This window comes from Melozone crissalis, unplaced genomic scaffold (genome assembly GCF_028551555.1).
Source record: "Melozone crissalis strain CALT ecotype California unplaced genomic scaffold, PUWL_Pcris_2 ptg000079l_1, whole genome shotgun sequence".
Taxonomy (NCBI): Eukaryota; Metazoa; Chordata; class Aves; order Passeriformes; family Passerellidae; genus Melozone; species Melozone crissalis.
In genome coordinates, this window is record NW_026535856.1 from 4,829,497 (window position 1) to 4,856,679 (window position 27,183).

General features: G+C 48.2%; 2 pseudogenes and 1 gene segment (V, D, J or C); 2 read left to right on the top strand and 1 right to left on the bottom strand.

Annotated features, from left to right (window-relative positions):
* Positions 1-7,088: 7,088 nt before the first annotated feature.
* LOC128946306 (Ig heavy chain V region 6.96-like) lies at positions 7,089-8,094 on the top strand (the record flags this gene model as incomplete). The annotated part of the segment is given in 3 exon segments: positions 7,089-7,387; positions 7,666-7,717; positions 8,053-8,094. Coding segments are annotated over 3 exon segments (393 nt in total), but the record flags the coding sequence as incomplete, so codon positions are not given.
* Positions 8,095-20,131: 12,037 nt separating this feature from the next.
* On the bottom strand, positions 20,132-24,731 carry LOC128946307 (immunoglobulin heavy variable 3-64D-like; annotated as a pseudogene).
* A 971-nt stretch (positions 24,732-25,702) lies between these two features.
* Positions 25,703-26,610, top strand: LOC128946308 (immunoglobulin heavy variable 3-64D-like; annotated as a pseudogene).
* Positions 26,611-27,183: the final 573 nt, after the last annotated feature.

Below are 27,183 nucleotides of genomic sequence, written 5' to 3' on the forward strand. Positions count from 1 at the left end.
TCTGGACCAATCAGACTTGTCGTTTCCCTTTGTCCCCCAGGGCTCCGGGCGGCCGTGAACCTGCTGGAGTGCAGGGGGGACCTCCAGCCCCCCGGGGGTTCCCTGCGCCTCCTCTGCCGAGGGTCTGTGTTCAGTTTCGGGAGCTACGACATGAATTGGGTACGCCAGAGACACGGGCAGGGAGTGGAGTGGCTCGCAGGGATCAACACTGGTGGCAGCGCCTTCTACGCGGATTCGGTCAAGGGCCGGTTCAGGATCTCCAGGGACAACGGGCAGAGCTCGGTGAGGCTGACCATGAACAACCTCAAAGACGAGGATTCCGGATCATATTTCTGCGGGAAATCTGCCTATACCAATTGGGGTACTGGTGCTGGTGTGGATGGTTTTGGTCCGGACCCTGTGGCCGTGTCCCGACCGGCTCCCAAATCCAAGACCCTTCCCTAAAACCCAAACCCTTTTGCCCATTCCTATCTCTGTCCCAACCCTAGAGCAGTTCTTCCCCAAATTCTCCATACCTTGCAAGAAAGTTGACCCAAGTCTTAACCTTGGCCTTAAATCTCCACTTTTAATTCAAAGTTTGGGGCACAAAGAGGAGATTTTGGGTCAGGAGTTGTGGTTTGGGGTCAGCGGGGGAGAATTAGGTCTGAGGCAGAGCAACGTTGGGATCAATGGTCAAGTGCTGGGTGTGGGCTGGGGGTTTGGGGGAAGAGTCTGGGGAATGGGGACAGGGGGGGACACGGGGATGGAGGGCACAGTCAAATCTATAAACAACACCAGCAGGATCATACCAAACATTAACAGATTGGCACAGAAATAGGTGGCAGAATCCTCGTCCTTGAGGTTGTTCATGGTCAGCGTCACTGAGCTCTACCCGTTGTCCCTGGAGATCCTGAACCGGCCCTTGACTGAGGGTGCATAGCCAGTGCTGGAACCATCGCTCTTAATCCCCCGAGCCACTCCGTCACCTGCCTGGCTCTCTGGCGGACCCACTGCATCCCTAAATCCCAAAACTGAACCCGGACCCTCGGCAGAGGAGGCGCAGGGACCGCCCGGGGGACTGGAGGTGCCCCCCGCACTCCAGAGGGGTCACGGCATCTGACTCCATTATGCAGAATGCTGAGCAATTGCTCTATTAAATCTCTACTATATTACATTAATATTATATTTTATTACATTAATACAATATTTTATCTCATTATTTCTATATTACATCTCATTAATAATATATTATATCTCATCAATACTATATTATATCTCATTATTTCTATATTATATCCCAATAATACTATATTTCATCTCATTAATGCTATATAATATCTCATTAATTCTATATTTATCTCATTAATACTATATTACATCTCATTAATGCTATATAATATCTCATTAATTCTATATATTATCTCATTAATACTATATTGCATTTATACTAAAGAGATACTAAAAAATTCCGTACAAAAGACCCCAAAATATCCTGAAGAAACCCCACGAGTGTATGACAGAGTCAGGTCACAGCCTGGAGCCCATTGGCCAAGGAAACAAAACAATCTGCAGCAGAACCCAAATGATGAATCCCTGGAGGGGAACAATCCCCCTGGCACATTCCACACGCACAGAAACATCAGGAGCAGCGAGGAGAGATGGGAATTGTTTCATCTTCTTCTTCTCTCTGTGCTGCTCGGGGAAAAAAAATGTGTGAGAAAGGGAGAGGGAGACAGAGAGAGAGAGAGGGAGAGAGAGGGAGAGAGAGGATGGTGTCTGACTCTGTGCAGGGAACGAGAATGGCACAGCCAGGCCCCGTGCCTATCTCCCCTTTGTCCCGCAGGGCTCCGGGAGGCTGTGACCCTGCTGGGGTCCGGGGGGGCCTCCAGCCCCCTGGGGGGTCCCTGCGCCTCCTCTGCCGAGGCTCCGGGTTCAGTTTTGGGAGTTTTGGAATGAGCTGGGTCCGCCAGAGACCCTGGCAGGGGCTGGAGTGGGTCGCGAGTATCCACAGCAGTGGCAGCGCCTACTACGCGCCATTGGTCAAGGGCCGGTTCACGATCTCCAGGGACAACGGGCAGAGCTCGGTGAGGCTGACCATGAACAACCTCAAGGACGAGGATTCCGGATCCTATTTCTGTGGCAGAAGTGTTGTTGGTACTGCTGGTTGGGGTGCTGCTGAAGGTATTGGTCACTCTCATGTTTAGGTTGCATTTGGCTGTGTTCCTTTTCCCCGGTCCCCCACCCAAGCCTGGACCCCATTCCTGTCCCCATGTCCCAGTCTTGGAGTGGTTCTGCCCAAAATCCGCTCTCTGCACATTACCACAAAGTGGACTAAAACCTTTACCCTTGGCTTGAAGTATCCATTTTATAACAAGGTTTTGGGGCACAAAGTGGAGATTTGGAGTCAGGAGTTGTAGTTTGGGGTCAGCGGGTGAGACTTGGGGATGAGGCAGAGCAAGATTGGGATCGATGGTCAAGGGCTGGGTGTGGGCTGGGAGTCTGGGGGAAGGGTCTGGGCAACGGGGACAGGGGGGGACACGGAGATGGTGACACAACCATCATCATCACTCTTATTAGCAACAACACCACCAGCACCAGTATCAGCAGATTTTCCGCAAAAATAGACGGCAGAATCCTCATCCTTGAGGTTGTTCATGGTCAGTGTCACCGAGCTCTGCCCGTTGTCTCTGGAGATCCTGAATCGGCCCTTGACCGATGGCGAGTAGCCAGTGGTGCCACCACTGCTGTACATCCCTGCGACGAATTCCAGCCCCATCCCGGGTCTCTGGCAGATCCTGTACATTCCATAACTCCCAAAACTGAACCCGGACCCTCGGCACAGCACCGTCAGGGACCCTCCGGGGGGCTGGAGGTCCCCCCCCGCACTCAGAAGGGTCACGGCCGCCCGGACTCCTGCCGGACAAAGGGGATGAGAAACCTAAATGGCTGTGCAGTCAAAGCGGGTGTGGTCTGCTGGAAAATGGGATGTGACTCACCTGGGAAGAGGATGATGAACTCCAAGGGTCCCAGTTTGGGGCCAAGAGTCAGGATTTGGGTCAAGAGTTGAGCTTTGGCCGCATACCCATCTCCCCTTTTTCCCGCAGGGCTCCGGGCGGCCGTGACCCTGCTGGAGTGCGGGGGGGACCTCCAGCCCCCCGGGGGGTCCCTGACGTTGCTGTGCCGAGGGTCCGGGTTCAATTTTGGGAGTTTTGGAATGTTCTGGATCCGCCAGAGATCCGGGCAGGGGCTGGAGTGGCTCGCCGGGATCTACAGCAATGGTGCTTACACCGAGTACGCGCCATTGGTAAAGGGCCGGTTCACGATCTCCTGGGACAAAGGGCACAGCTCGGTGACGCTGACCATGAACAACCTCAAGGACGAGGATTCCAGATCCTATTTCTGTGCCAGGGCTGCTGATGGTTATGGTGCTGCTGCTAATGGTGACGATGGCCCTGATGGTCTCAAGGTCCTGCCTTACATCTCACTCCCATCATTTTATACTCATAATTCTGATTTTCATCCCAAACCTCATGCATTGAACCAGTCCTTGACCCTTTGTCCCAAATCTCCCCCATTTGCCCCAATGGTCAGCACTGACCCCGAACCCTCACCTGCTCCTGCCCCAAAACTCAACCACTGGCCCCAAACCTTCACCCCTGAGCTCCAGGTCAGGCCTTACTCTCTGAGTTTCCATTTCTGCCTGTGCCAGCTGTCGTGGTTTGACCGGAAATGGGACATCTGGGATATTTTGTTTTGCTGTGATTACCAATGGGTAATTGGAATTTAAGATGGGCACTTAGTTTGACCAGTGGGACATTTGGATCCGCCTCTTGAGACTACGAACTCAAGGGGTTAAAAGCAGGGCTCTTGGCCTTCGGAGCTCTCTTGGGATTTCCGGCGTGAAGAAGTCTCTCCCCCGGCCCAGTTGCTGGCTGGGCTGGGGGAGGGGAAAGCCACGTGGGCCATCTACGGTAGGCCCGGGTTCGGAGGAAGGGTGGCAGACCCTTGAGCGACCAGTTTATTCCCCCCCCCCCCCCAGAGAATGCAGCCCGTGCTCGAACTGTATATCTTGAAACTTGATATCATGTGCCGGCAGGCAGCACGGCTGGGAGGAGAAAGGGGGGGGCAGCGGGCAGTCCGGCCGCCTGGGAGAACTTTTAACCCTTTGGGGAATGAAGGCTTCGCAGAACATTGCCTTTCCTGGGAAAGGGACAGGAGTGGAAGATGAAGGAAGAAAATTAGGCCAGTAAGGAGGGTCTGGCAAAGGGAGAAGAGAGATGTTGAAGGAATGGAGGAAGATGGAGTGGCAGTTTTTGCTGGACTCTTTTTTGTTGTATTTCCATGGACTGTTTCCTGGTGAGGCAGAGGCTGTATTGCAGGGGGAAGCGGAGGCTCGGCGTCAAGAGAGTTTGGTTTTGAGACCCCTCGGCCCCAGGGGGTATAGAAGACATGGGGGGGACAGAGGTCCCAGGATTGTGACTGTACTCTGCTTGGAACGAGACGAGGCATTCTTAAAAGGCCCTGAAGGCAGGCCCCTGCCCCATCCCATGCCAGGTGGTGAGAGCACCTCGGCATGGAAAGGAGATGTCACGAGATAGCAAGATACCGGGCGGATTGCTGATTGTGACAAGAAGTCCGTGGCACAAGGAAGGACTCCGTCTATCCCTTATGAGCTGAAGATTTGATTTTTTTTTCCAAAGGGTGGTGCCAGACCGAGTGTGGATAATTTTTTGGGAAATGTAAATGTGTTTGGGAATTTGGTGGGAGGAGGATAAGGAAGTGTTTCTGTGTAGTTTTCATTCTCCTTGTTTTTTTTTTCCCCGTGTGTGTGTAGGTTAGTAATTGTGTGTGTAGTTTAGTAATTGTGTGTGTAGTTTAGTTAATAAACTTCTCTTTATGTTTAAGTTGGAGCCTGCTTTGCTTATTTCCTGGCCACATCTCACAGCAGATATCAGGTAAAAGGTATATTTATGGGGGCCTTGGCTTTGCCAGGCCTAAACCATAACACCAGCTCAGCCAATTAGGGCCCTGGGAGCTGGGGTAGATTTAGTTTAAATGGGCCAAATTATGGGGAAGGTCGACACTTGAGGCAGAATGGGTGGAGTTTGGCGGAAAACAGTCAAGATTTGAGGAGTAGGGCTGGGATTTGGGAGAAGAATATCAGGAGATTGGGGACATTTGCTGCCCACCATGGGGGTGGTGCCACTGGTGTCGTCATCAATAAAAGCATAACCAGCTCCCCAATACTTGTGACGTCTGGCACAGAAATAGGATCCAGAATCCTCGTCCTTGAGATTGTTTATGGTCAGCATCACCGAGCTCTTCCCGTTGTCCCTGGAGATCGTGAACTGGCCCTTGACCGATGGATTGTAGATGGTGTAGCCTCCATTGTCGGTGATGTGGGGAAGAAACTCCAGCCCCTGCCGGGGTCTCTGGCGCACCCAGAGCATGTCGTGATTGGCCAGAGTGAACCCAGAGCCGATGCAGAGCAACGTCAGGGACCCCCAGGGGGCTGGAGGTCCCCCCCGCACTCCAGCAGGGTCACGGCCGCCCGGAGTCCTGCGGGACAAAGGGGAGATGATGGAAATCAAAACTCTGATTGGTCAAGGGCCCCCAAGTGGGTGTGGCCAGCCAGACAAAGGAGTAGAATCCTCCTGGGGGGAGGGTGATAAACTCCAAGAGTCCCAATTTTGGGCCAAGATTCAGGATTTGGGTCAAGGGTTGAGCTTTGGCCTCATCCCCATCTCCCCTTGGTCCCACAGGGCTCCGGGCGGCCATGAGCCTGCTGGAGTCCGGTGGGGACCTCCAGCCCCCCGGGTGGTCCCTGCGCCTCCTCTGCCGAGGGTCCGGGTTCGTTTTCGGCAGTTTTGAAATGGGCTGGGTCCGCCAGAGACCCGGGAAGGGGCTGGAGTTTGTATCGATTGTCACCAGTGATGGCGCCACTCCCAGATACGCGCTGTCATTCAAGGGCTCTGTCACGATCTCCAGGGACAACGGGCAGAGCTCGGTGACGCTGACCATGAACAACCTCAAGGACGAGGATTCCGGATCGTATTTCTGCGCCAGGGGTGCTGATGGTTATGGTGCTGCTTGGGGTGCTGCAAATATTGTTTATGGTTTTCTCCCTGTCCCCGTGCCGCAACACTTCCCTCCACTCCTGACCCTTTGTCCCAACCTTGCCCTGCTCTGGCCCCAAATCTCAGCTCCTGGCCCCAAATCAGGGCCGGTTTCACCCTGAGCTCAGTCTCGGCCTTTAAATCCCACATTGCCCTACACTGGACCTGTTCTGGCCCAGAACTTCAGTGGTGGATCTGAGTCACAGACACAGACCAAATCTGGCCCATTTTCCCCAAATCTCGACCGTTTGCACCCAGGTTTGGGGATCCTGGTTGAGCGTTGGAGCCAAGAGCTGAGGTTTGGGGCCAAGAGCAGAGATTTGGAGCAGAGCCAGCTCAGAGCTGGGACAGGGGGACAGGAATGGGGTCAGGGGCTGGGGATTGGGGAAGGGTCTGGGGAATGGGGACAGGTGGGGACACAGGGATGGGGATGAGGTGAACACCATCCACACCAGCAGCAGCACCCCAATTATTATAGGCAGCTTTGGCACAGAAATAGGATCCGGAATCCTCGTCCTTGAGGTTGTTCATGGTCAGCGTCACCGAGCTCTGCCCGTTTTCCCTGGACATCCTCAACCGGCCCTTGACGGATGGCGCGTAGGTGGTGCTGCCACCAACACTGCTGATACTTCCAACCCATTCCAGCCCCTGCCCGGGTCTCTGGACGATCCAGTACATGACAAAACTGCCAAAATCGAACCCGGACCCTCGGCAGAGGAGGAACAGGGACCCCCCGGGGAGCTGGAGGTCCCCCCCGCACTCCAGCAGAGTCACGGCCGCCCGGAGCCCTGCGGGACAAAGGGGAGATGGGGATGAGGACAAAGCTCAAACCTTGACCAAAATCCTGACTATTGGCCCAAAATTCTAACCCTTGGAGTTCATCATCCTCCTCTCACGTGCATCCCACCACTTTTTCAAGCGTGCCATGCCACCTTGGGCACTCTTCACCAAATACGTTCCTCATCCCCATCTCCCCTTTCTCCCGCAGGGCTCCGGGCGGCCGTGACCCTGCTGGAGTGCGGGGGGGACCTCCAGCCACCCGGGGGATCCCTGCGCCTCCTCTGCCGAGGGTCCGGATTCAGTTTTGGGGATTATGGAATGTACTGGATCCGCCAGAGGCCCGGGCAGGCTTTGGAATACGTCGCAGGCATCTACTACAATAGTGCCAACACCTACTACGCGCCATCGGTCAAGGGTCGGTTCAGGATCTCCAGGGACAACGGGCAGAGCTCGGTGATGCTGACCATGAACAACCTCAAGGACGAGGATTCCGCCATTTATTTCTGCGCCAAGTGTGCTGCTAATAATTACCCTGAACATGCTGCTCGTAGTGTCGATGCCCAAGGTTTTCCCACCCCTATCCCCTTATCCCCCCTTTCCCTGTTCCCCAGACCCTTCCCCCAGACCCCCAGCCCACACCCAGCCCTTGACCATTGATCCCAACCTTGCTCTGCCTCGGCCCCAATTCTCACCCGCTGACCCCAAACCACAACTCCTGACCCCAAATCTCCACTTTGTGCCCCAAAAATTTGCTCTGCAGTTCTGAGTTTGAGGCCCAGGGTCCCAATTTGGGGACAAAGTTTGAGGATTCGGTCAGCGGCTACTGGTGCAGGGAGCACAAAGTGGGGATTTGGGGCAGATTCGGGCGATTTTTGGGGCCAACTTATTTGGGTCTGGGGCAGTACTAGTTCGCGGGTTTCGGCTCCGTGTTTGGTGGTGTTGGGACTGGGGGAGATCTCGGGCAAAGGGTCAAGAATGCGGTCAAGGGCTGAGATTTGCGGGAAGGGTCTGGGACCTGGGGGCAGGAGGGGACCCAGTCAAGGGGAAGAGGCCAAGAGCAGAGACGTCATTACCCCAACTGGCACCAGCAGCCTTGCCGCAGAAATAGGATCCGGAATCCTCGTCCTTGAGGTTGTTCATGGTCAGCATCACTGAGCTCTGCCCATTGTCCCTGGAGATCGTGCACCTGCCCTGCACTGAACCCACGTACTCGGTGTAACCGCCACTGCTGATCCCCGTTAGCCACTCCAGCCCCTGCCCGGGTCTCTGGCGGATCCAGAACATTCCATAATCCCCAAAACTGAACCCGGACCCTTAGCAGAGGAGGCGCAGGGACCCCCCTGGGGGCTGGAGTTCCCCCCCGGACTCTGGAAGGGTCACGGCTGCTCCCCCATCCCCAAACCTTCACCGGTTTTGCCCCAAATTCCCTTTTTTTGTCCCCAAACATCCAACAGAGGTATCCTGAATGGTAAAGTGCCTTAAACCCTGTAATTAGCTTCAATTCACCCATTAATTACTTGGACAGCTCTGCCTGACTTTTGCATTGCGCCATCCCCATCTCCCCTTTGTCCCGCAGGGCTCCGGGCGGCCGTGACTCTGCTGGAGTGCGGGGGGGACCTCCAGCCCCCCGGGGGGTTCTGACGTTGCTGTGCCGATGGTCCGGGTTCAGTTTCGGCAGTTTTGGGATGGCCTGGATCCGCCAGCGACCCGGGCAGGGGCTGGAGTGGGTCGGAACCATCACTAGCAGTGGTGGCATCACCAGGTACGCGGATTCAGTCAAGGGCCGGTTCACGATCTCCAGGGACAACGGGCAGAGCTCAGTGACGCTGTCCATGAACAACCTCAAGGACGAGGATTCCGGATCCTATTTCTGTGCCGAGGACACCGACGGTCACGGTGCTTATGCTGATGCTGGTTGGGGAAGATGGAACAGCAAAGCCTTATCAAAAGGATTGCCTGGCAAAAGATTTTGAGACTATGGAAACCATCAGCGAGATTGAAATGAAAGCAAGCTTTGAGATCCCTCAGTGACTGAACAACTGGAAAACAACGGTGTGGCTACCTGAAAGTGATCCCATTTTGATGGAACAACACCCTCTGCCTGCAGACAGGCCCAAGGGTCAGAGCAACTCTACAGCTTGGCAGAACGGGCTAAAGAGGGGTTTTTGGGGTTTAAAATTACTCCAAAAAGGAGTTTGTAGGGTTTCCAAAGAGCAGGTCTTAGGCTTGGCAGAAGGGGCCCAAAGAGGAGTTTTTAGGGTTTAAATTGTAATAGAGTATGGTAATGAAACTATTCTTATAGGCTGTATGTAAATGCTGTAGGGTTTGTATATTGGACCAGATTGGTTAGTGAGAATTAGAATATTCTATAGAGAAGAAGATTTATTGTATTGTGGTGGGAACCTCACTCTCTTACCCTTTTATTCTCTTACAGTTTTATGTTCTTACACTTTTACACTTACCATTTTATTCACTGACTCTTTCACTCTCTTACCCTTTCTATTCTCTCACCCTTTTACTCATTTACCTTTTTTACTCTCTTACTCTCTTCCCGTCTCATCTTCTCTCCCCTCTCTTCTCTCAGCCCTGCTCCAGCTGTGCCTGGCAGCTCCCAGCAGGGCCCTGCAGTTAATCCTTCGCAATAAACCCAAAATGCCATGACCTGGCTGCAGAGATCTCTCGTGTCCATCTGTCTGTCCCGACCGTCCTGCGCCCTGATGGTCCAACAATGCTGATCGGGGGGTGGGGCAAAGGCTGCACGTCAATAGAAGCAAAACCATAAGTACCATCAAGAGTATAAGCATATTTGGCACAGAAATAGGATCCGGAATCCTCGTCCTTGAGGTTGTTCATGGTCAGCGTCAGCGACCTCTGCCCATTATCCTTGGAGATCCTGAACCGGCCCTTGACCGAATGCGCGTAGCTCGTGCTGCCAGTGGTGCTGATATCTGCAATGAACTCCAGCGCCTGCCCGGGTCTCTGGCAGATTCAGGCCATCACAATAATCCCAAAATCGATCCCGGGCGCTCGGCAGAGGAGGTGCATGGACCCCTCAGGTGTCTGGAGGTCCCCCACGCAGTCCAGCAGGGTCACGGCCCCCCGGAGCCCTGCGGGACAAAGGCGAGATGGGGATGAGGAGCCGGACCTGGGCGTGGGCTGTGCTGGGGGTGACCAGATCCAAAAAGGGACCTGGACCCATCTGGGAGGGCCAGCAGGATCGGGAGGAGGAGAAAGTGCCGCAATTTGAGGCCAACATCAGAATCTACATGCAGGAATCAACATTTGGGTGGATTTTTTCCCTCATCCACATCTGCCCTTTCTCCCGCACGGCTCCAGGCGGCCGTGACCCTGCTGGAGTGCGGGGGGCACCTCCAGCCCCCCGGGGGTTCCCTGCGCCTCCTCTGCCGAGGGTCCGGGTTCAGTTTTGGCAGCTCTGACATGCTCTGGATCCGCCAGAGACCCGGGCAGGGGCTGGAATGGGTCGCGTGGATTAGGAGCAATGGTTCCAGCGCCATCTACGCGCTGTCGGTGCATGGCCGGTTTACGATCTCCAGGGACAACGGGCAGAGTTCGGTGACGCTGACCATGAACAACCTCCAGGACGAGGATTCCGGATCCTGTTTCTGTGCCAAAGCTGCTGGTGCTGCTTGGGCTGCTGTTGCTGCTTACATTGACCATGCCGGTGGTGGCAGCGCCCTTGCCTGAGCCCCTCTTGTCCCCAAATCTCTGAACCTTTACCCAAATCTCAGCCCTTGACCCCATTCTTGACCCTTTGTCCCAGATCTCCCCATTTCCACCACCACCAACCACGGTGCCAAAACCCCCAAACTGATTCTGCCCCAAATCCCCTCTTTGTACTCCCTTCAGCAGTAGCCACTGACCGAATCCTCAACCTTTGTCCTAAAATCGGGACCCTGGGCCTAAAACCTTGACCTTCAGGGCAAAGTTTTGGGGCACAAAGAGGAGATTTGGTGTCAGGAGTTGTGGTTTGGGGTCAGCGGGTGAGAACTGGGGCCGAGGCAGAGCAAGGTTGGGATCAATGGTCAAGGGCTGGGTGTGGGCTGGGGTTTTGGGGGAAGGGTCTGCGGAACAGGGACGGGGGGGGATGAGGAGATGGGGATGGGGACACCATGGGCATCGTCACTACGAGCAGCATATTCAGGGTAATTATTAGCAGCACACTTGGCGCAGAAATAAACGGCGGAATCCTCATCCTTGAGGTTGTTCATGGTCAGCGTCACCGAGCTCTGCCCGTTGTCCCTGGAGATCGTGACCCGGCCCTTGACTGATGGCACGTAGTAGGTGTTGGCGCTATTGTGGTAGATGCCTGCGACGTATTCCAAAGCCTGCCCGGGTCTCTGGCAGATGCAGCACATTCCATAATCCCCGAAACTGAACCCGGACCCTCGGCTGAGCAACGTCAGGGACCCCCCGGGGGGCTGGAGGTCCCCCCCACACTCCAGCAGGGTCACGGCCGCCCGGAGCCCTGCGGGACAAAGGGGAGATGGGGATGAGGCCAGAGCTCAATCCTTGACCCAAGTCCTGACTATCGGCCCAAAACTGGGACCCTTGGAGTTCATCATCTGTCAGATTCTCGGCTGTTTAGAAGGCCTGGAAAGGCCCGGGGTGGCCTTGGACAGCCTGCGCTTCAAAGGACGAGAAGGGACTTCAGACCTTCTCTCAGTCTTGGTGTTTATTAATTTTTTATCTAAAAGATTTTCTCTTGGCCCGACAGAGGTCTGCTCAGCAGTTAGCCATGAGCACACACTGAGAGCCCCTGGGGCGGTCACCTATCTTTATACTCGAAGTTACGTATACAATATTTATCATTTTTCCCCAATACCTTCTACCCTTATTAACCAGTGCACTTTTAGTAATAACTAATCCCAAAGTGCCACCATCACCACAGAAGATGGAGGCCAAGAAGAAGAAGAAGAAGAAGGACGGGACACGCCCCAATTCCCACATCTTACTTCTCCAGACCCCCCCCTGTACAGAAATCCTAAACCCTGTGTTTTACTCTCTAATTAACTCATCCCTTCACCATTTACTCCGGTGAGATCCTCCCGTCCTCACACAGGTGTCGTCTCCCGTGCAGGATCAAAGTCCAGCCACCAGACACTTCTGGCAACATTCCAGGACCCCCGAGCCCCCCCAAGGGTGGTCTCCGTCACTCTGCACCTCAGTCCTGAGGTGCTTAAATACCACACCAGTGGTTCGTATCAGAGGTTTGTTAGGGAAGACCGCGTGGATCGATTGTGCCTCAAGTACAGACAAACCCATTCGTGGGGTTGTCCTTGCTGAGGGACCAGGTTGGATGTGGTGTGTCTCTTTTCTCAGCTGTTTTATGGCCTGGAAAGGCTCGGAGATGGCCTTGGGCAGCCCGCGCTTCAAAGGACGAGAAGAGGCTTCAGGTCTTTCTCGGGCTTCGGTATTTATTGGTTGTTTATCTAAAAGATTTTCTCTCTGCCCGACAGAGGTCCGCACAGCAAGCCGGCCACGGGCACACTGCGAGCCCCCGGGGCGGTCCCTTATCTTTATACTCAAAATTACTCAAATCCTCCCATCCTCATACAGGTGCACACTACTCTAATAAATTTATCCCTTCACCATTTATCCCCGTGAAATCCTCCCATCCTCATACAGGTGCACACTGCCAGCCCCCGGGGCGGTCACTTATCTTTATACTCAAAATTACGTATACAATATTTACCTATTCTTTCCAATACCTTTCACCCTTATTGACCAGTAATAACCAATTATTTTATTACTTTTAGTAATAACCAATCCAAAAATTCCACCGCCACCACAGAAGATGGAGGCCAAGAAGAAGAAGAAGAAGAAGAAGAAGGAGGACAGGACACGCCCCAATTCCTCCATCTTACTTCTCCAGACCCTCCCTGTACAGAAATCCTAAACCTTGTGTTTTACACTCTAATTAACCCATCCCTTCACCATTTATCCCCGTGAAATCCTCCCGTCCTCATACAGGTGTCGTCTCCCGTGCAGGATCAAAGTCCTGTCACCAGACAATTCTTTTGCTTCTGGCAATATTCCAGGACCCCCGAGACCCCCAAGGGTTGTCTCGGTCACTCTGCACCTCAGTCCTGAGGTGCTGAAATCCCACACCAGTGGAACATAGCAAAGGTTTGTTAAGGAAGACTGTGTGGATCGATTCCGCCTCGAGTACAGACAAACCCATTCGTGGGGTTGTTTTTGCTCAGGGACCGGGTTGGACGTGGTGTGTCTCTTTTCTCGGCTGTCTTATGGCCTGGAAAGGCTCGAGGATGGCCTTGGGCAGCCCGTGCTTCAAAAGGACGAGAAGAGGCTTCAGGTCTTTCTCGGGCTTCGGTGTTTATTGGTTGTTTATCTAAAAGATGTTCTCTCTGCCCGACAGAAGTCCGCATAGCAAGCCAGCCACGGGCACACTGCGAGCCCCCGGGACGGTCGCTTATCTTTATACTCAAAATTACTCAAATCCGCCCATCCTCATACAGGTGCACACTACTCTAATTAACTTATCCCTTCACCATTTACCCCGGTGAAATCCTCCCATCCTCATACAGGTGCACACTGCCAGCCCCCAGGGCGGTCACTTATCTTTATACTCAAAATTACGTAAACAATATTTACCTATTCTTTCCAATACCTTTCACCCTTATTGACCAGTAATAACCAATTTTTTCATTACTTTTAGTAATAACCAATCCCAAAGTGCCACCACCATCACAGAAGATGGAGGCCAAGAAGAAGAAGAAGAAGAAGAAGAAGGACGGGACACGCCCCAATTCCTCCATCTTACTTCTCCAGACCCCCCCTGTACAGAAATCCTAAACCCTGTATTTTACACTCTAATTAACTCATCCCTTCACCATTTACCCCGGTGAAATCCTCCCGTCCTCACACAGGTGTCGTCTCCCGTGCAGGATCAAAGTCCAGCCACCAGACGCTTCTGGCAAAATTCCAGGACCCCCCAAGGGTGGTCTCGGTCACTCTGCACCTCAGTCCTGAGGCGCTGAAATCCCACACCAGTGGTACAAATAAGAGGTTTGTTAGGGAAGACTGTGTGGATTAATCCCGCCTCGAATACGGACAAACCCATTCGTGGGGTTGTTTTTCTCAGCAAACCGGGTTGCACGTGGGGGATAATGCAAAAAGATGGAAAAACACAAACCCCACAATTGTGGGGTGAGAATGATTTGCAAATATCACCGTTCGTTGGGTGTTGCTGCCACTATCTGTACATTAAACCATACACACATGAGATAGAGGGAAATGTGTAAGGGGGATTTGAGGGGGGTTTCGGGCATTTTGGGGGAAATTTGCGGGGTTTGGGGGATTTGGGGCATTTTGGAGAATTGCAGGGGGAGGTTTTGGGGGAATTTGGTGATTTTGGGGGGGATTTTAGCGAATTTCGGGGGGGGATTTGGGATTGTTCGGGGGGAATTCTGGGGGGGATTTTGGGGAAATTTGGGGGAATTTGGTGATTTTGGGGGGGATTTTGGGGGGGGATTTGGGATTTTTCGGGGGGGGATTTTGGGGGGAAATTTGGGGGAATTTGGTGATTTTGGGGGAGATTTTAGCAAATTTTGGGGGGGGAATTGGGATTTTTTGTGGGGGATTTTGGGGGGAAATTTGGGGGAATTTGGTGATTTTGCGGGGGATTTTAGCGAATTTTGGGGGGGGAATTGGGATTTTTCGGGGGGAATTTTGGGGAAATTTGGGGGAATTTGGTGATTTTGGGGGGGATTTTAGCGAATTTTGGGGAGGGATTTGGGATTTTTCCGGGGGAATTTTGGGGGGGATTTTGGGGAAATTTGGGGGAATTTGGTGATTTTGGGGGGGATTTTAGCGAATTTTGGGGGGGATTTGGGATTTTTCCCAATTTTTTAGGGGGGAAATTTGGGATATTGGGGGGATTTTTGAATTTTGGGGGCATTTGGGAGGGGGTTTTGGGGGGCGTTTGGGGTTTTTCTGGAGCGTTTTGGCATTTATGGGGGGGATTTTGGGATTTTTAGGGGGTCCCAGGAGGGTTTGGGGGTGCCTTGAGGGGGAATTTCGGGGGATTTGGGGCAGATTTGGGGTCCCGAGCAGTTGTTTGGTGATTTTGGGGGATTGTTTTGGGGGGGGCCCAGAAGATTTTGGGGAGATTTGGGGATTTTGAGGGGGTCCCAGGAGGATTTTGGGTGGATTTTGTGGTTTCTGAGTGGGATTCTGGGGGGTCCTGAAAGGGATTTTGGGATTTTGGGGTCATGGAAGGGATTTTGGGGCGGTTTTGGGGTCTCTGAGGGAATTTTTGGGGGCATTTTGGGGCGATTTGGGGTCTCTGAGGAGATTTTGGGGCAAACTTGGGTGTTCTGAGTGGGATTTTTGGGGTCTTGAAAGGAATTTTTTGTTATTTGAGGTTTCTGGGGGGATTTTGGAGTCCTGGAAGTGATTTGGGGAATTTTTTTGGGTGGTCTCTGAGGGGATTTTGGGGCGATTTGGGGGCTCTGAAGGGATTTTAGGGGATTTCGGATTTCTGAGGGGATTTTGAAGCTCTGAGAGCATTTTGGGCGAATTTTGGGGTTTCTGAAGTGATTTTTAAGGGGAATTTGGGACTCTGAGGGCATTTTTGGGCTCCTGGAAGAGATTTTGGGGCGATTTTGTGAGTTCTGAGGGGATTTTAAGGGTCCTAAAAGGGATTTTGGGGCGATTTTCGGGGGGTTTGGCGGCCGTTTCTCGGGGATCCCTGCCTCTGATTGGTTCCCCGGGGCGCCTCCGGACCAATGAGAAGCCGTCGCTGGGCAGATTTTCCCCCCCAAGGGCGCTCTTCCCGCGCACGGTGCTGATTGGTCGCCGCCCTTTTCTCTCGACCAATCAGCGGCCGCTGGTGAGGAGGAGGTGATAAACTGCGGATTTGGGTTTATTTTAATTAATTTTTAAATTATAATTAATTGATTTGGGATTTTATCGCTATTTTGATTCCTTTTTTTGGCGTTTGGTTTGTTTAGTTTAATTGGAATAAATTGCAGTTTTATTTCGTTTAACTGGGGTTTGTTTAGTGTAATTACATTAATTTCAAGTAATATAAACTCATTTTCAATTAAGACAAATTTTAATTTTTCTAATTATTTATTTCAATAATATCAATTTATAATTTTTCCAATCAAAGTATTATTTCAATTAATGAAAGCCTATTAATAGGTTTTATTCGTTTAAAAAAATAACAGTTTATTAATTTTATGAATAAACAATTATAAATTTTCTCAATCAATAAAAACCTATAAATGTATTATATTGTTTCAAATTAATATAAAGTTATAAATATTTGAATTAAAAATTTACTTCAAATACTAAAGCCAATTAATTTATTGCATTAATTTCCATTAATATAAGTTGATACATTTTATAAATAAAAACTATAAAATTTTAAATTAATAAAGATATAAAAATTTTTTCTATTTATTCCGATTATCATAAATTAATAAATTCTACCAATATAAATTTGTATTTTTATTTATTAAAAACCTAAAAACTGTTATAAATTAATTTCTATCAATATCCATTTTCTAATAATTCAATTTCCTATAAATTTACTTTTCATGTTTTATATTAATAAATCATTGATAAGATTAAAATTTAATTAAAAAATAAAATTTAATTAACTTAAATTAAATTAAATTAAATTAAATTCCTCTTCTTGTATTTTATCAAATTTTGGGATTGAATTCCTGGATTTTCATCCGTTCCTTGAATTAATTTTATTTTATTTTATTCAATTTATTTCAATGAATCTCCTTTATTTGTTTTTCATTCCTCTGCTTTAATTGATTTTTATTTCTCTTTTCCCCCCGTTTCCTCCCTAATTTGCATCAATTTCCTGCCTCTGTTTTTGCCGTTTTCTATTTTTATAAATTTATTTTCATTCCCTTTTTTCAATTCTTAATCTTGCCCTTTCTTTAAGATTTAATTCAATTTTTTATTTTAAAAATATAAATTATTAATTCCACTTATTTCCTATAATATTTCTTTTATTTCATTTTTATTTCATTGATTTTTTCTGATTACTTTATTTGCTCCCATTTATTTTTAATCGTATTTTATTTTAATCTATTTTATTTTACTTTATTCTATTTTATTTTATTTTTATTATTTTATTTTATTTTAATTTTTTATTCTATTTTATTTTATTTCATTTTATTTTGTTGTTTTATTTTATTTTATTTTATTTTTTTTTATTTTTATTTTTATTCCTCTTTTAGTTTATTTTAATTTTTATTTTATTCTATTTTATTCTATTTTATTCTATTTTATTTATTTTAATTTCATTTCAATTTAATTCTAGATTCAATTTTCGTTTCTTTGAAATTCAAAATTTTTAAATTTAAATTAATGATTTAATTTTAATTTTCATTCAAATTCATTTTAATTTTAATATTTTCAAAATCCATTCATAGAAATAAGAATAAAGAATACGCCGTAATGAATAAAAACAAATAAAAATAAAATAAATTTTTTGTGATTAATAAAAATAATAAAAATAAATCCTAATAAATTCCATTGAATCAAAATGCAAATCATGATAAACGAATAGATTTTAATTATATAAAGTAAAATAAAATAAAAACAACATTAATTTTATTGAATTATTTTATTTTATTTCACTGAATTTTCTATTTAATTTTGAATTTTTTTCTATTTTCCATTTATTTGATTACAATTCTTTTATTCCCTTTAATTCCATTTTCTTTCATTGATCCCCAAAGGTAAAAAACGAAAATAACGAAGAAAACCCAGAAGAAAATGGAATTCTTGATTTTTTATTGAAATAATATTAATTAATAGCGATTAATAAAAGGTCATTGACTTTAATGGATATTAATAAATATTAGCAAGGAAGGAACCTGGCAAAATATTAAAATAATAAATAAAAACAATAAAAATAAAAGCAATAAAAATAAAATAAAATAAAATAAAATAAAATAAAATAAAATAAAATATTTTATTGTTTTAGTATTATTATCAAAAATATATAAATCAAAAATATTGTCATTCATAAACCTCAAATAAACAAAGTTAACAAATAAATGATGAAAGTAATTAATTAAAAATATTAATTTAAAAATAAAAATAAAATAAAAAATATTCTATTGTTTTAGTATTATACTATTAATATTAATATTTTCATTAATAAACCTCCAATAAACAAAGTTAACAAATTAATGATAGAAGTAATTAATTAAAAATAGAATTAAAAAAATAAAATAAAATATAAAATAAAATAAAATAAATTTACTTTCAATTTAAATTCATTTAAATTGAAAATAATTTAATTTACTGAAACTTTGTTAAATAGAAATGAAATAAAACAAAATAAAACTCCAAATCAATTAAATTAAACTAAAATAAACTCAATAAAAATTAAAAAAAAATTACTTTAAATTTAAATTCATTTAAATTTAAAATAATTTAATTTACTGAAACTTCGTTAAATAAAAATGAAATAAAACAAAATAAAACTCCAAAGCAATTAAATTAAACTAAAATAAACTCAATAAAAATAAAATAAAATAAAATAAAATAAAATAAAATAAAAAATAAAATAAAAAAATAAATGTACTTAAAATTTAAATTCATTTAAATTTAAAATAATTTAATTTACTGAAACTTTGTTAAATAAAAAGGAAATAAAACAAAATAAAACTTCAAATAGATTAAATTAAACGAAAATGAACTCAATAATAATAAAATAAAATAACGTAAAATAAAATAAAATAAATTTACTTTCAATTTAAATTCATTAAAATTTAAAATAATTTTATTTACTTACACTTTGTTAAATAAAAAAGAAATAAAACAAAATGAAACTTCAAATAAATTAAATTAAACTAAAATAACCTCAATAAAAATAAAATAAAATAAAATAAAGTAGAAATAATCTAAATTAAACTAAAATTAATTAAATTAAGTTAAATTAAACTAAATTAATTTAAAATCGTAATTACATTAAAAAATTCACCTGGAAACCAATAATAACAGAAAATCACAAAAATCGGAATTAAAAGTTCCAAAATTGGCAAGAATTAAAATTCAATAAAAATAAAAATTAAAAGTAAAATTAAAATTAAACTTTACAAGAAATTAAATAAAAATATACTTACCAATAAAATTTACGATATAATTGAATTCAAGCTGAAAATAAACATATAAATTTTAAAATAAAATTAAAGTTATCAATAAACATATAATTTTAAATTAAAGTGAAATAAATCAAAATAAAAAATAAATTAAAAATAAAAAAGAAATGAAAATAAAATTAAAGTTTAAGTTAAAGTTAAAATAAAATTAAACAAGATAAAAGTAAACATATAAATAAAAAAGGAACTTAAAGGTAAAATTCAGGCTGAAATTACATTTAGAAATTAAGAAAAATTGAAAACACAATAAAAAAATAAAATGAAAATAATGCTAATAGGAAAAAGAAAATTAACTTAAAATATATTTAAAAATAAAATTATAATTGAAAATAGAATAAAAAATTAATATTAAGAGAAAAAAGAAAATTAAAATTTATATTAAAAATATAAAATAAATTCAAAGTTAATTATAGTAAAAAATAAAATTCAAAATAAAATAATCATTAAAATAAAATCAAAATTTAATTGAAAAAGAAAAAGAAAATTAAAAGAAAAATAAACTTAATATGAAATTAAAAAATTAAATTATACTTTCAATTGTAATTAAAATTTAAATCAGTTCAAATTAGTTTAAAATGAAAATCCAAAATAAAAATTACAAATAGAAATAATATTATATTGAAATTAAAGTTTAAACTAAATTTCAAAATGAAAAAACTAAAAAATTAAGTTAGAAAAGAGAAATAAAATAAAAATAAAATTAAATCAAACTTAAATGAGAATAAAAAAAAGAAAAAGAAAAGAAAAAGAAAAAGAAAATAAAATAAAAATAAAATTAAATGAAACTAAATTAGGAATAAAAAAAGAAAAATGAAATAAAATAATAAAATAAAATAAAATAAAATAATTAAATTAAACTAAAAGAAGAATAAAAAGAAAAATAAAACGAAATAAAATAAAATAATAAAATAAAATAATAAAATAAAATAAAATTTAAAAAAATAAAATACAATAAAATTAAATTAAATAAAATTAAATAAAATTGAATTAAAATGCCCCAAACAGCCCTGAGCTCTCCCGGCTCTGGCTCCGAGGCCTCCCCGGGTTTTTCTCTCTGTTCCGGCCCCGGCGCCACCCTCAGGGATCTGCAAAGGCCCCGAAAAGCCCCAAAAGGCCCAAATTGGCCCCAGTTGGCCCCAATTGGCCCCAAATTGGCCCCAAATTGGCGCCGGTTTCACTTTCGGGGCTCGGCTGCAGCTGCAGCTGCTGCACCTGCTGGGGGCCCCAAATCCTCAGTCTGTACCCCAAATCCTCGTTCTTCACCCCAAATCTTCGTTCTTCACCCCAAATCCTCGTTCTTCACCCCAAATCCTCACTCTTCACCCCAAATCCTCACTCTTCACCCCAAATCTCAGCTCTTCACCCCAAATCCTCACTCTTCACCCCAAATCCTCACTCTTCGCCACAAATTCTCGTTCTTCACCCCAAATCCTTACTCTTCACCCCAAATCCTCGTTCTTCACCCCAAATCCTCGTTCTTCACCCCAAAGCCTCGTTCTTCACCCCAAATCCTCACTCTGCACCCCAAATCCTCACTCTTCACCTCAAAGCCTCGTTCTTCCCCCCAAATCCTCGTTCTTCACCCCAAATCCTCAGTCTGCACCCCAAATCCTCATTCTTCACCCCAAAGCCTTGTTCTTCACCCCAAATCCTCATTCTTCACGCCAAATCCTCGTTCTTCACCCTAAATCTCAGCTCTTGGTCCCAAATCTTCGTTCTGGGCCCCAAATCTCAGCTCTTAGCCCCAAATCTTCTTTCTTGGCCCCAAATCTAAACCTTAGACCCCAAATCTCAACTCCTGGCCCCAAATCTTCGTTCTTGGCCCCAAATCTTCGTTCTTGGCCCCAAATCCCCACTCCTGGTGCCAAATCTCAGCTCCTGGACCCAAACCTTCACTCGTAGCCCCAAATCTCAGCCTTTGGCCCCAAATCTTCATTCTTGGCCCCAAATCTTTGTTCTTAGCCCCAAATCTTCGTTCTTGGCCCCAAATCCTTGTTCTTAGCCCCAAATCTTCGTTCTTGGTCCCAAATTTTTGTTCTCTGCCCCAAATCTCCACTTCTGACCCCAAATCTCCACTCCCGGCCCCAAATCTCCATTCTTGGCCCCAAATCTTCGTTCTGGGCCCCAAATCTTGCCTCTTGGCCCCAAGTCTTCAATCTCGGCCGCAAATCTTCACTTCTGGCCCCAAATCCTCATTCTTGGCCCCAAATCTTCATTCTTGGCCCCAAATCCTTGTTCTTAGCCCCAAATCTTCGTTCTTGGTCCAAATCTTCATTCTTGGCCCCAAATCTTAACCTTAGACCCCAAATCTAAACTCCTGGCCCCAAATCTTCAATCTCAACCCCAAATCTTGGTTCTTGGCCCCAAATCTCAACCTTTTGCCCCAAATCTCAGCTCCTGGCGCCAAACCTCAGCTCTTGGCTCCAAGGCTGAACCAAGGTCCCCAAACCTGGGTGCAAATGGTCGAGATTTGGGGAAAAACGGGCCAGATTTGGGTCCGTGGAGTTCAGCAATGGGGTCAAGGGCAGGAGGGAAGGACCTGGGGAACAGGGATGGGGACGGGACCAAAATTAGATCCAGCAGGATGAGCCTCCAAACCCCAACCATCATGGGCGATTTTGGCACAGCAATAGGATCCGGAATCCTCGTCCTTGAGGTTGTTCATGGTCAGCGTCACCGAGCTCTGCCCGTTGTCCCTGGAGATCGTGAACCGGCCCTTGACCGACGGCGTGTATCTGGGGGTGGAACCAGCACCGTTGATCCCCGCGACGAATTCCAGCCCCAGCCCGGGTCTCTGGCAGATCCAGAACATTGCAGATTTTGTGAAATTGAAGCCAGATGTTTGGCAGAGCAACGTCAGGGACCCCCCGGGTGGCTGGAGGACCCCCCGCACTCCAGCAGGGTCACGGCTGCCCAGAGCCCTGTGGAAAAAAGGGGAGATGGGGAGGAGGAGCTGGATTGGTTATGGATCCAAAGTGGGCATCGCCATGCCAGAAGAAGGGTGTGGGATCCACCTGGGATGACTGGCAGGAGTTGCAGGACGAAGATGGGGAGGTCCAAGGGTCCCAATTTTTGGTACACATCAGGATCTGCATGCAAGAATCAACATTTGGGTGGATTTTTTCCTTCATCCCCATTTCTGTGCCAAGGCTGCTGATAATATTTGGGATGCTGCTGCTTCTGCTGCTGATGGTTTTGACCCTGTTCCCATCTCCAAGGCCTCCCCCTTCCCCAAACCCAGCTTCCTCCCCCAAACCTCAGCCCTTGACCCTTTGTCCCAAATCTCCCCCATCTGCACCAATGGTCAGCACTGACCCCAAACCCTCCCCTGTTCCTGCCCCAAAACTCAACCATTGGCCCCAAACCTTCACCCCTGGCCTCCAGTTCAGGCCTCCTCCAATCAGGGCATGGGAACTGGGGGAGATTTGGGTGAAATGGGCAAAACTGGGGGAAAGACGATAGCTGGGGCAGCAGGGGCGGAGTTTGGAAGGAACTGGTGAAGATTTGATGAACAGAGCTGGGAGTCGGGGAAAGATCTCTGGGGATTGTGGGCACTTGGGACTGCAATGGGGCTGGGGCCACGGCAGGAATTGTCAATACGAGCAGGACCAGCAGAACAATAACCATTACTGCTACGTTTGGCGCAGAAATAAACGGCGGAATCCTCGTACTTGAGGTTGTTCATGGACAGCGTCATCGAGCTCTGCCCATTGTCCCTGGAGATCGTGAACCGGCCCTTGACCGAATCCGCGTAGTAGGTGTTGGCACCATTGTAGTAGATGCCTGCGACGTATTCCAAACCCTGCCCGGATCTCTGGCGCATCCAGAACATGGAGAAACTCCCAAAATCCAACCTGGACCCTCAGCAGAGGCGCCGCAGGGAGCCCCCGGGGGGCTGGAGGTCCCCCCTGCACTCCAGCAGGGTCACGGCCGCCTGGAGCCCATCCCCAAACCGTCACTGGTTTTGCCCCAAATTCCCTTTGTCTGGCCCCAAATCTCCAACAGAGAATTTCAGTACTGTAAAGTCCCTTCAACCCTGAAATTAGCCCCAATCCACCCATTATTTAATTGGACAGCTCTGCCTGACTTTTACATGGCCCCATCCCCATCTCCCCTTTGTCCCGCAGGGCTCCGGGTGGCCGTGACCCTGCTGGAGTGCAGAGGGGACATCTGGCCCCCCGGGGGGTCCCTGCGCCTCCTCTGCTGAGGGTCTGGGTTTGATTTTGGGAATTTTGCCATGAACTGGGTTCGACAGAGACCCGGGCAGGGGCTGGAATGGGTCGCCTACATCAGCAACACTGGTGCTTACATCTACTACTCGCCATCGGTCAAGGGCCGGGTCACGATCTCCAGAGACAACGGGCAGAGCTCAGTAACGCTGACCATGAACAACCTCAAGGACGAGGATTCCGCCACCTATTTCTGTGCCAAAAGTTGGGCTGGCTGTTGTGGTCCCGCCGCCGGCAAAGACATTGATTGGGATGATGTTGGTCATGGTGCTATTTGTTTCTGAGTCCTTTTTTTTGAGCCTCCCAGTCCCCAAACCCAGGCCCTCCCCCCAAACCTCAGCCCTTGACCCTTTGTCCCAAATCTCCCCCATTTGCCCCAATGGTCAGCACTGACCCCAAACCCTCCCATCCTCCTGCCCCAAATCTCAAACATTGGCCCCAAACCTGCACCCGTGGGCTCCAGTTCAGGCCTCCTCCAATCAGGGCCCGGGGAGCTGGGGGAGATTAGGGTGAAATGGGCAAAACTGGGTGAAAGTCGGAAATTGGGGCAAAGATGGTGGACACTGGGGGAGAAGGTAAAGAATGGGGTCAAGGGTTGGGATTTTGGGCAGGATTTGGGGATTTTGGGACATTTTGGGAGCCAGGGATGGGGGTTTGGGGCCACCACCAGCATCGTCACCATGTCCAGAGCTCCCAGAGAGGATTCCAGCCCAGCCCCAAGGAGCAGCCCCAGACACCGAGGCCGCTGAGGGAGAAGTGAAGCCCCAGGTGGGAGCGAGGGAGGGAGGGAGGGAGGGAGGAGCAGACGCCGCGATTTTGGGGTTCCGCAGCCTCCCCCACTTCCTCCCCGGCAGCTGCCAGGGCCCGGCCGGGGCAGGAAAGGAAACAGAAAGTTCCTGGTTTTGGTCATTGTGAACATCTGTGTTTGGCAGAGGGCAGCTCAGCCTCGGGGCGCTGCTGCAGAGCGCCGGCTGCACAAAAAGCTTTGTGTGCAAAGGGCCCTGGAGCGATCCCCGTTCCACACTGGGACGGAGGGGAAGGGCCAGACTGGGGAGAAATGGGCATAATTGGGGGGAAACTGGGAATTGGGGAAGTGACAGTGGAGTTTGGGGGAAAATATCTGAGATGTGAGAAAAAGAGCCGGGATTTTGGGGAAGGATCAGAGAATTCTGAGATATTTGGGAAGAGAGAGGAGAGGGCTTAGGACCAGAACCACCAACACCATGAGCAGCAGCACCACCACCACAACCACTGGTGTAATATTTGGCACAGAAATAAACAGCGGAATCGTCGTCCTTGAGGTTGTTCATGCTCAGCGTCACCGAGCTCTGCCTGTTGTCCCTGGGGATCCTGACCAGGCCCTTGACCGATGGCGCGTAGTAGGTGTTGGCACCAATATAGTAGATGCTTGTGACGTATTCCAAAGCCTGCCCGGGTCTCTGGCACATGCAGAATATGGAGAAACTCCCGAAACTGAACCCGGACCCTCGGCAGAGGAGGCGCAGGGAACCCCCGGGGGGCTGGAGGTCCCCCCCGCACTCCAGCAGGGTCACGGCCACCGGGAGCCCTGCGGGACAAAGGGGAGATGGGGATGAGAAACCTGATTGGTGAAGAGTTCCCGACTTCGCGCGGCATGCTTCAAAAATGGGGCAGGACTCACATGGGTGGAGGATGATAAACTCCAAGAGTCCTGATTTGTGGCCAAGATTGAGGACTTGGGTCAAGTGTTGAGCTTTGGCCTCATCCCCATCTCCCCTTTGTCCCACAAGGCCCTGGGTGGCCGTGACCCTGCTGGAGTGCGGGGGGGGACCTCCAGCCCCCCGGGGGGTCCCTGCGCCTCCTCTGCCGAGGGTCCGGGGTCAGTTTCGGCAGTTTTGGGATGGGCAGACACCAAGGAATTCACTGGAGTACGTCACAGAGATCAACACTGGTGGCAGCACCGGCTATGCGCCGTCAGTCAACGGCCGGTTCACGATCTCCAGGGACAACGGGCAGAGCTCGGTGACGCTGACCATGAACAACCTCAAGGATGAGGATTCCGCCATCTATTTCTGTGGGAAATCTGCTGATACTGGTGCTCCTGTTGCTGTTGCTGATGGGGACCTGCGAAATCCTGGTCTCACCATCATCACTGCACCCCCAGCTGTCCCCGTTCCCCAGACCCTTGCCCAGCTCCCACCCCCTGACCCAGCCCGTGACCATTTCTCCATGTCCCTTTCCCCTCTCCGGCTCCAAACCCCAACCCTTGGCATATGATCTTTCCCCAAACTCGGCCCAAAGGTCACCGCTAGGCCTGTGGCTGGGGACACGAATTCAGTCACCGAGAGCGGGTACGAGGGCTGGGATTTGGGGGAAGGGTCTGCGATTCGGGGACATTTGGGGACACAACGATGGGGGTGGAGTCAATAGCACTGGCATCATGGTCATCTCCATCAGCCCCAGCGGCTTTGGCACAGAAACAGGATCCGGAATCCTCGTGCTGCAGGTCGATCATGGTCAGTGCTGTGAAGATCTGCCCGTTGTCCCTGGAGATCCTGACCCGGCCCTTGACCCACGGGGCGTAGTGGGTGTAACCCCCAGAGCTGTGGATCCCCGCGAGCCATTCCAGCCCCTGCCCGGTGCTCTGGCGGATCCATTGCATGGAGTGACCCCCGAAACTGAACCCGGACCGTCGGCAGAGGAGGCGCAGGGACCCCCCGGGGGGCTGGAGGTCCCCCCCGCACTCTGGCAGGGTCACGGCCTCCCGGAGCCCTGCGGGACAAAGGGGAGATGGGGATGAGAAATCTTATTGGTCGAGAGCCTTAATGTGGGTGTGGCCAGCTGGAAAAAGGTACAGGACCCACCTGGCAGGAGGATCATAAACTCCAAGGGTCCCAATTTTGGGCCAAGGGTAAGGATTTGGGTCAAGGGTTGAGCTTTGGCCTCATCCCCATCTCCCCTTTGTCCCGCAGGGCTCCGGGCAGCCGTGACCCTGCTGGAGTGCGGGGCAGACCTCCAGCCCCCGGGGGGTCCCTGCGCCTCCTCTGCCGAGGGTCCGGGTTCAGTTTTGGACAATTTGGGATGTACTGGGTGCGGCAGGGACCCGGGCAGACGCTGGAATACATCGCGAGTATCAGCAGCAATGGTGGCAGAACTGCCTACGCGGATTCAGTCAAGGGCCGGTTCACGATCTCCAGGGACAATGGGCAGAGCTCGGTGACGCTGACCACGAACAACCTCAAGGACGAGGATTCCGCCGTCTATTTCTGCGGGAAGTCTGCTGATAATAATGCCTATGCTGGTGGTATCGTTTTAGCCACATCTCCAAAGCCCAGACCCTTCCCCTAGTCCCCTGCCCCTGACCCAATTCCTGCCCCGTGTCTCAGCCCTGAACTGGCTCTGTCCCAAATCTCCGCCATTTTCCCCCAGATTCCCAACTCTCGGCATCACCCCTTCACCCTTGGTGCCAATTTTTGTGCCAAACCCTCCGGATTCGGTGCCCCCAGCGCGGGTTTGGTGCCAGGCGTGCGGATTTGGGGCTGCCCCAGAGGGATTTATCCCCGCCCGGGAGTCTCTGTCCCAATCCCCACCGGGACGGCGCTGTGGGGACCCTTCGGGAGCCGTTGTGTTTCCCACCATCGCTCTCCTCACCGGGCTGTGGCCATGGGGAGGTGCCGGTGGCTCACGGCCCCGGCAGTACACACAGAACTCGATGGCGCCGCTCAGCGCGAGAGGTGTGTGGCCAATCACACAAAGCAAAGGCAGATTGACACGGTGGGCCAGGATCTGGCCAGTCCTCGTCAGTTTTGGGGAATTTGGTTGGGACGTGGAGCCAAGAGCCGAGGTTTGGGGTCAAGAGCTGAGATTGGGGCAGAGCCAGTTCAGAGCTGGGACACGGGGACAGGAATGGGGTCAGGGGCT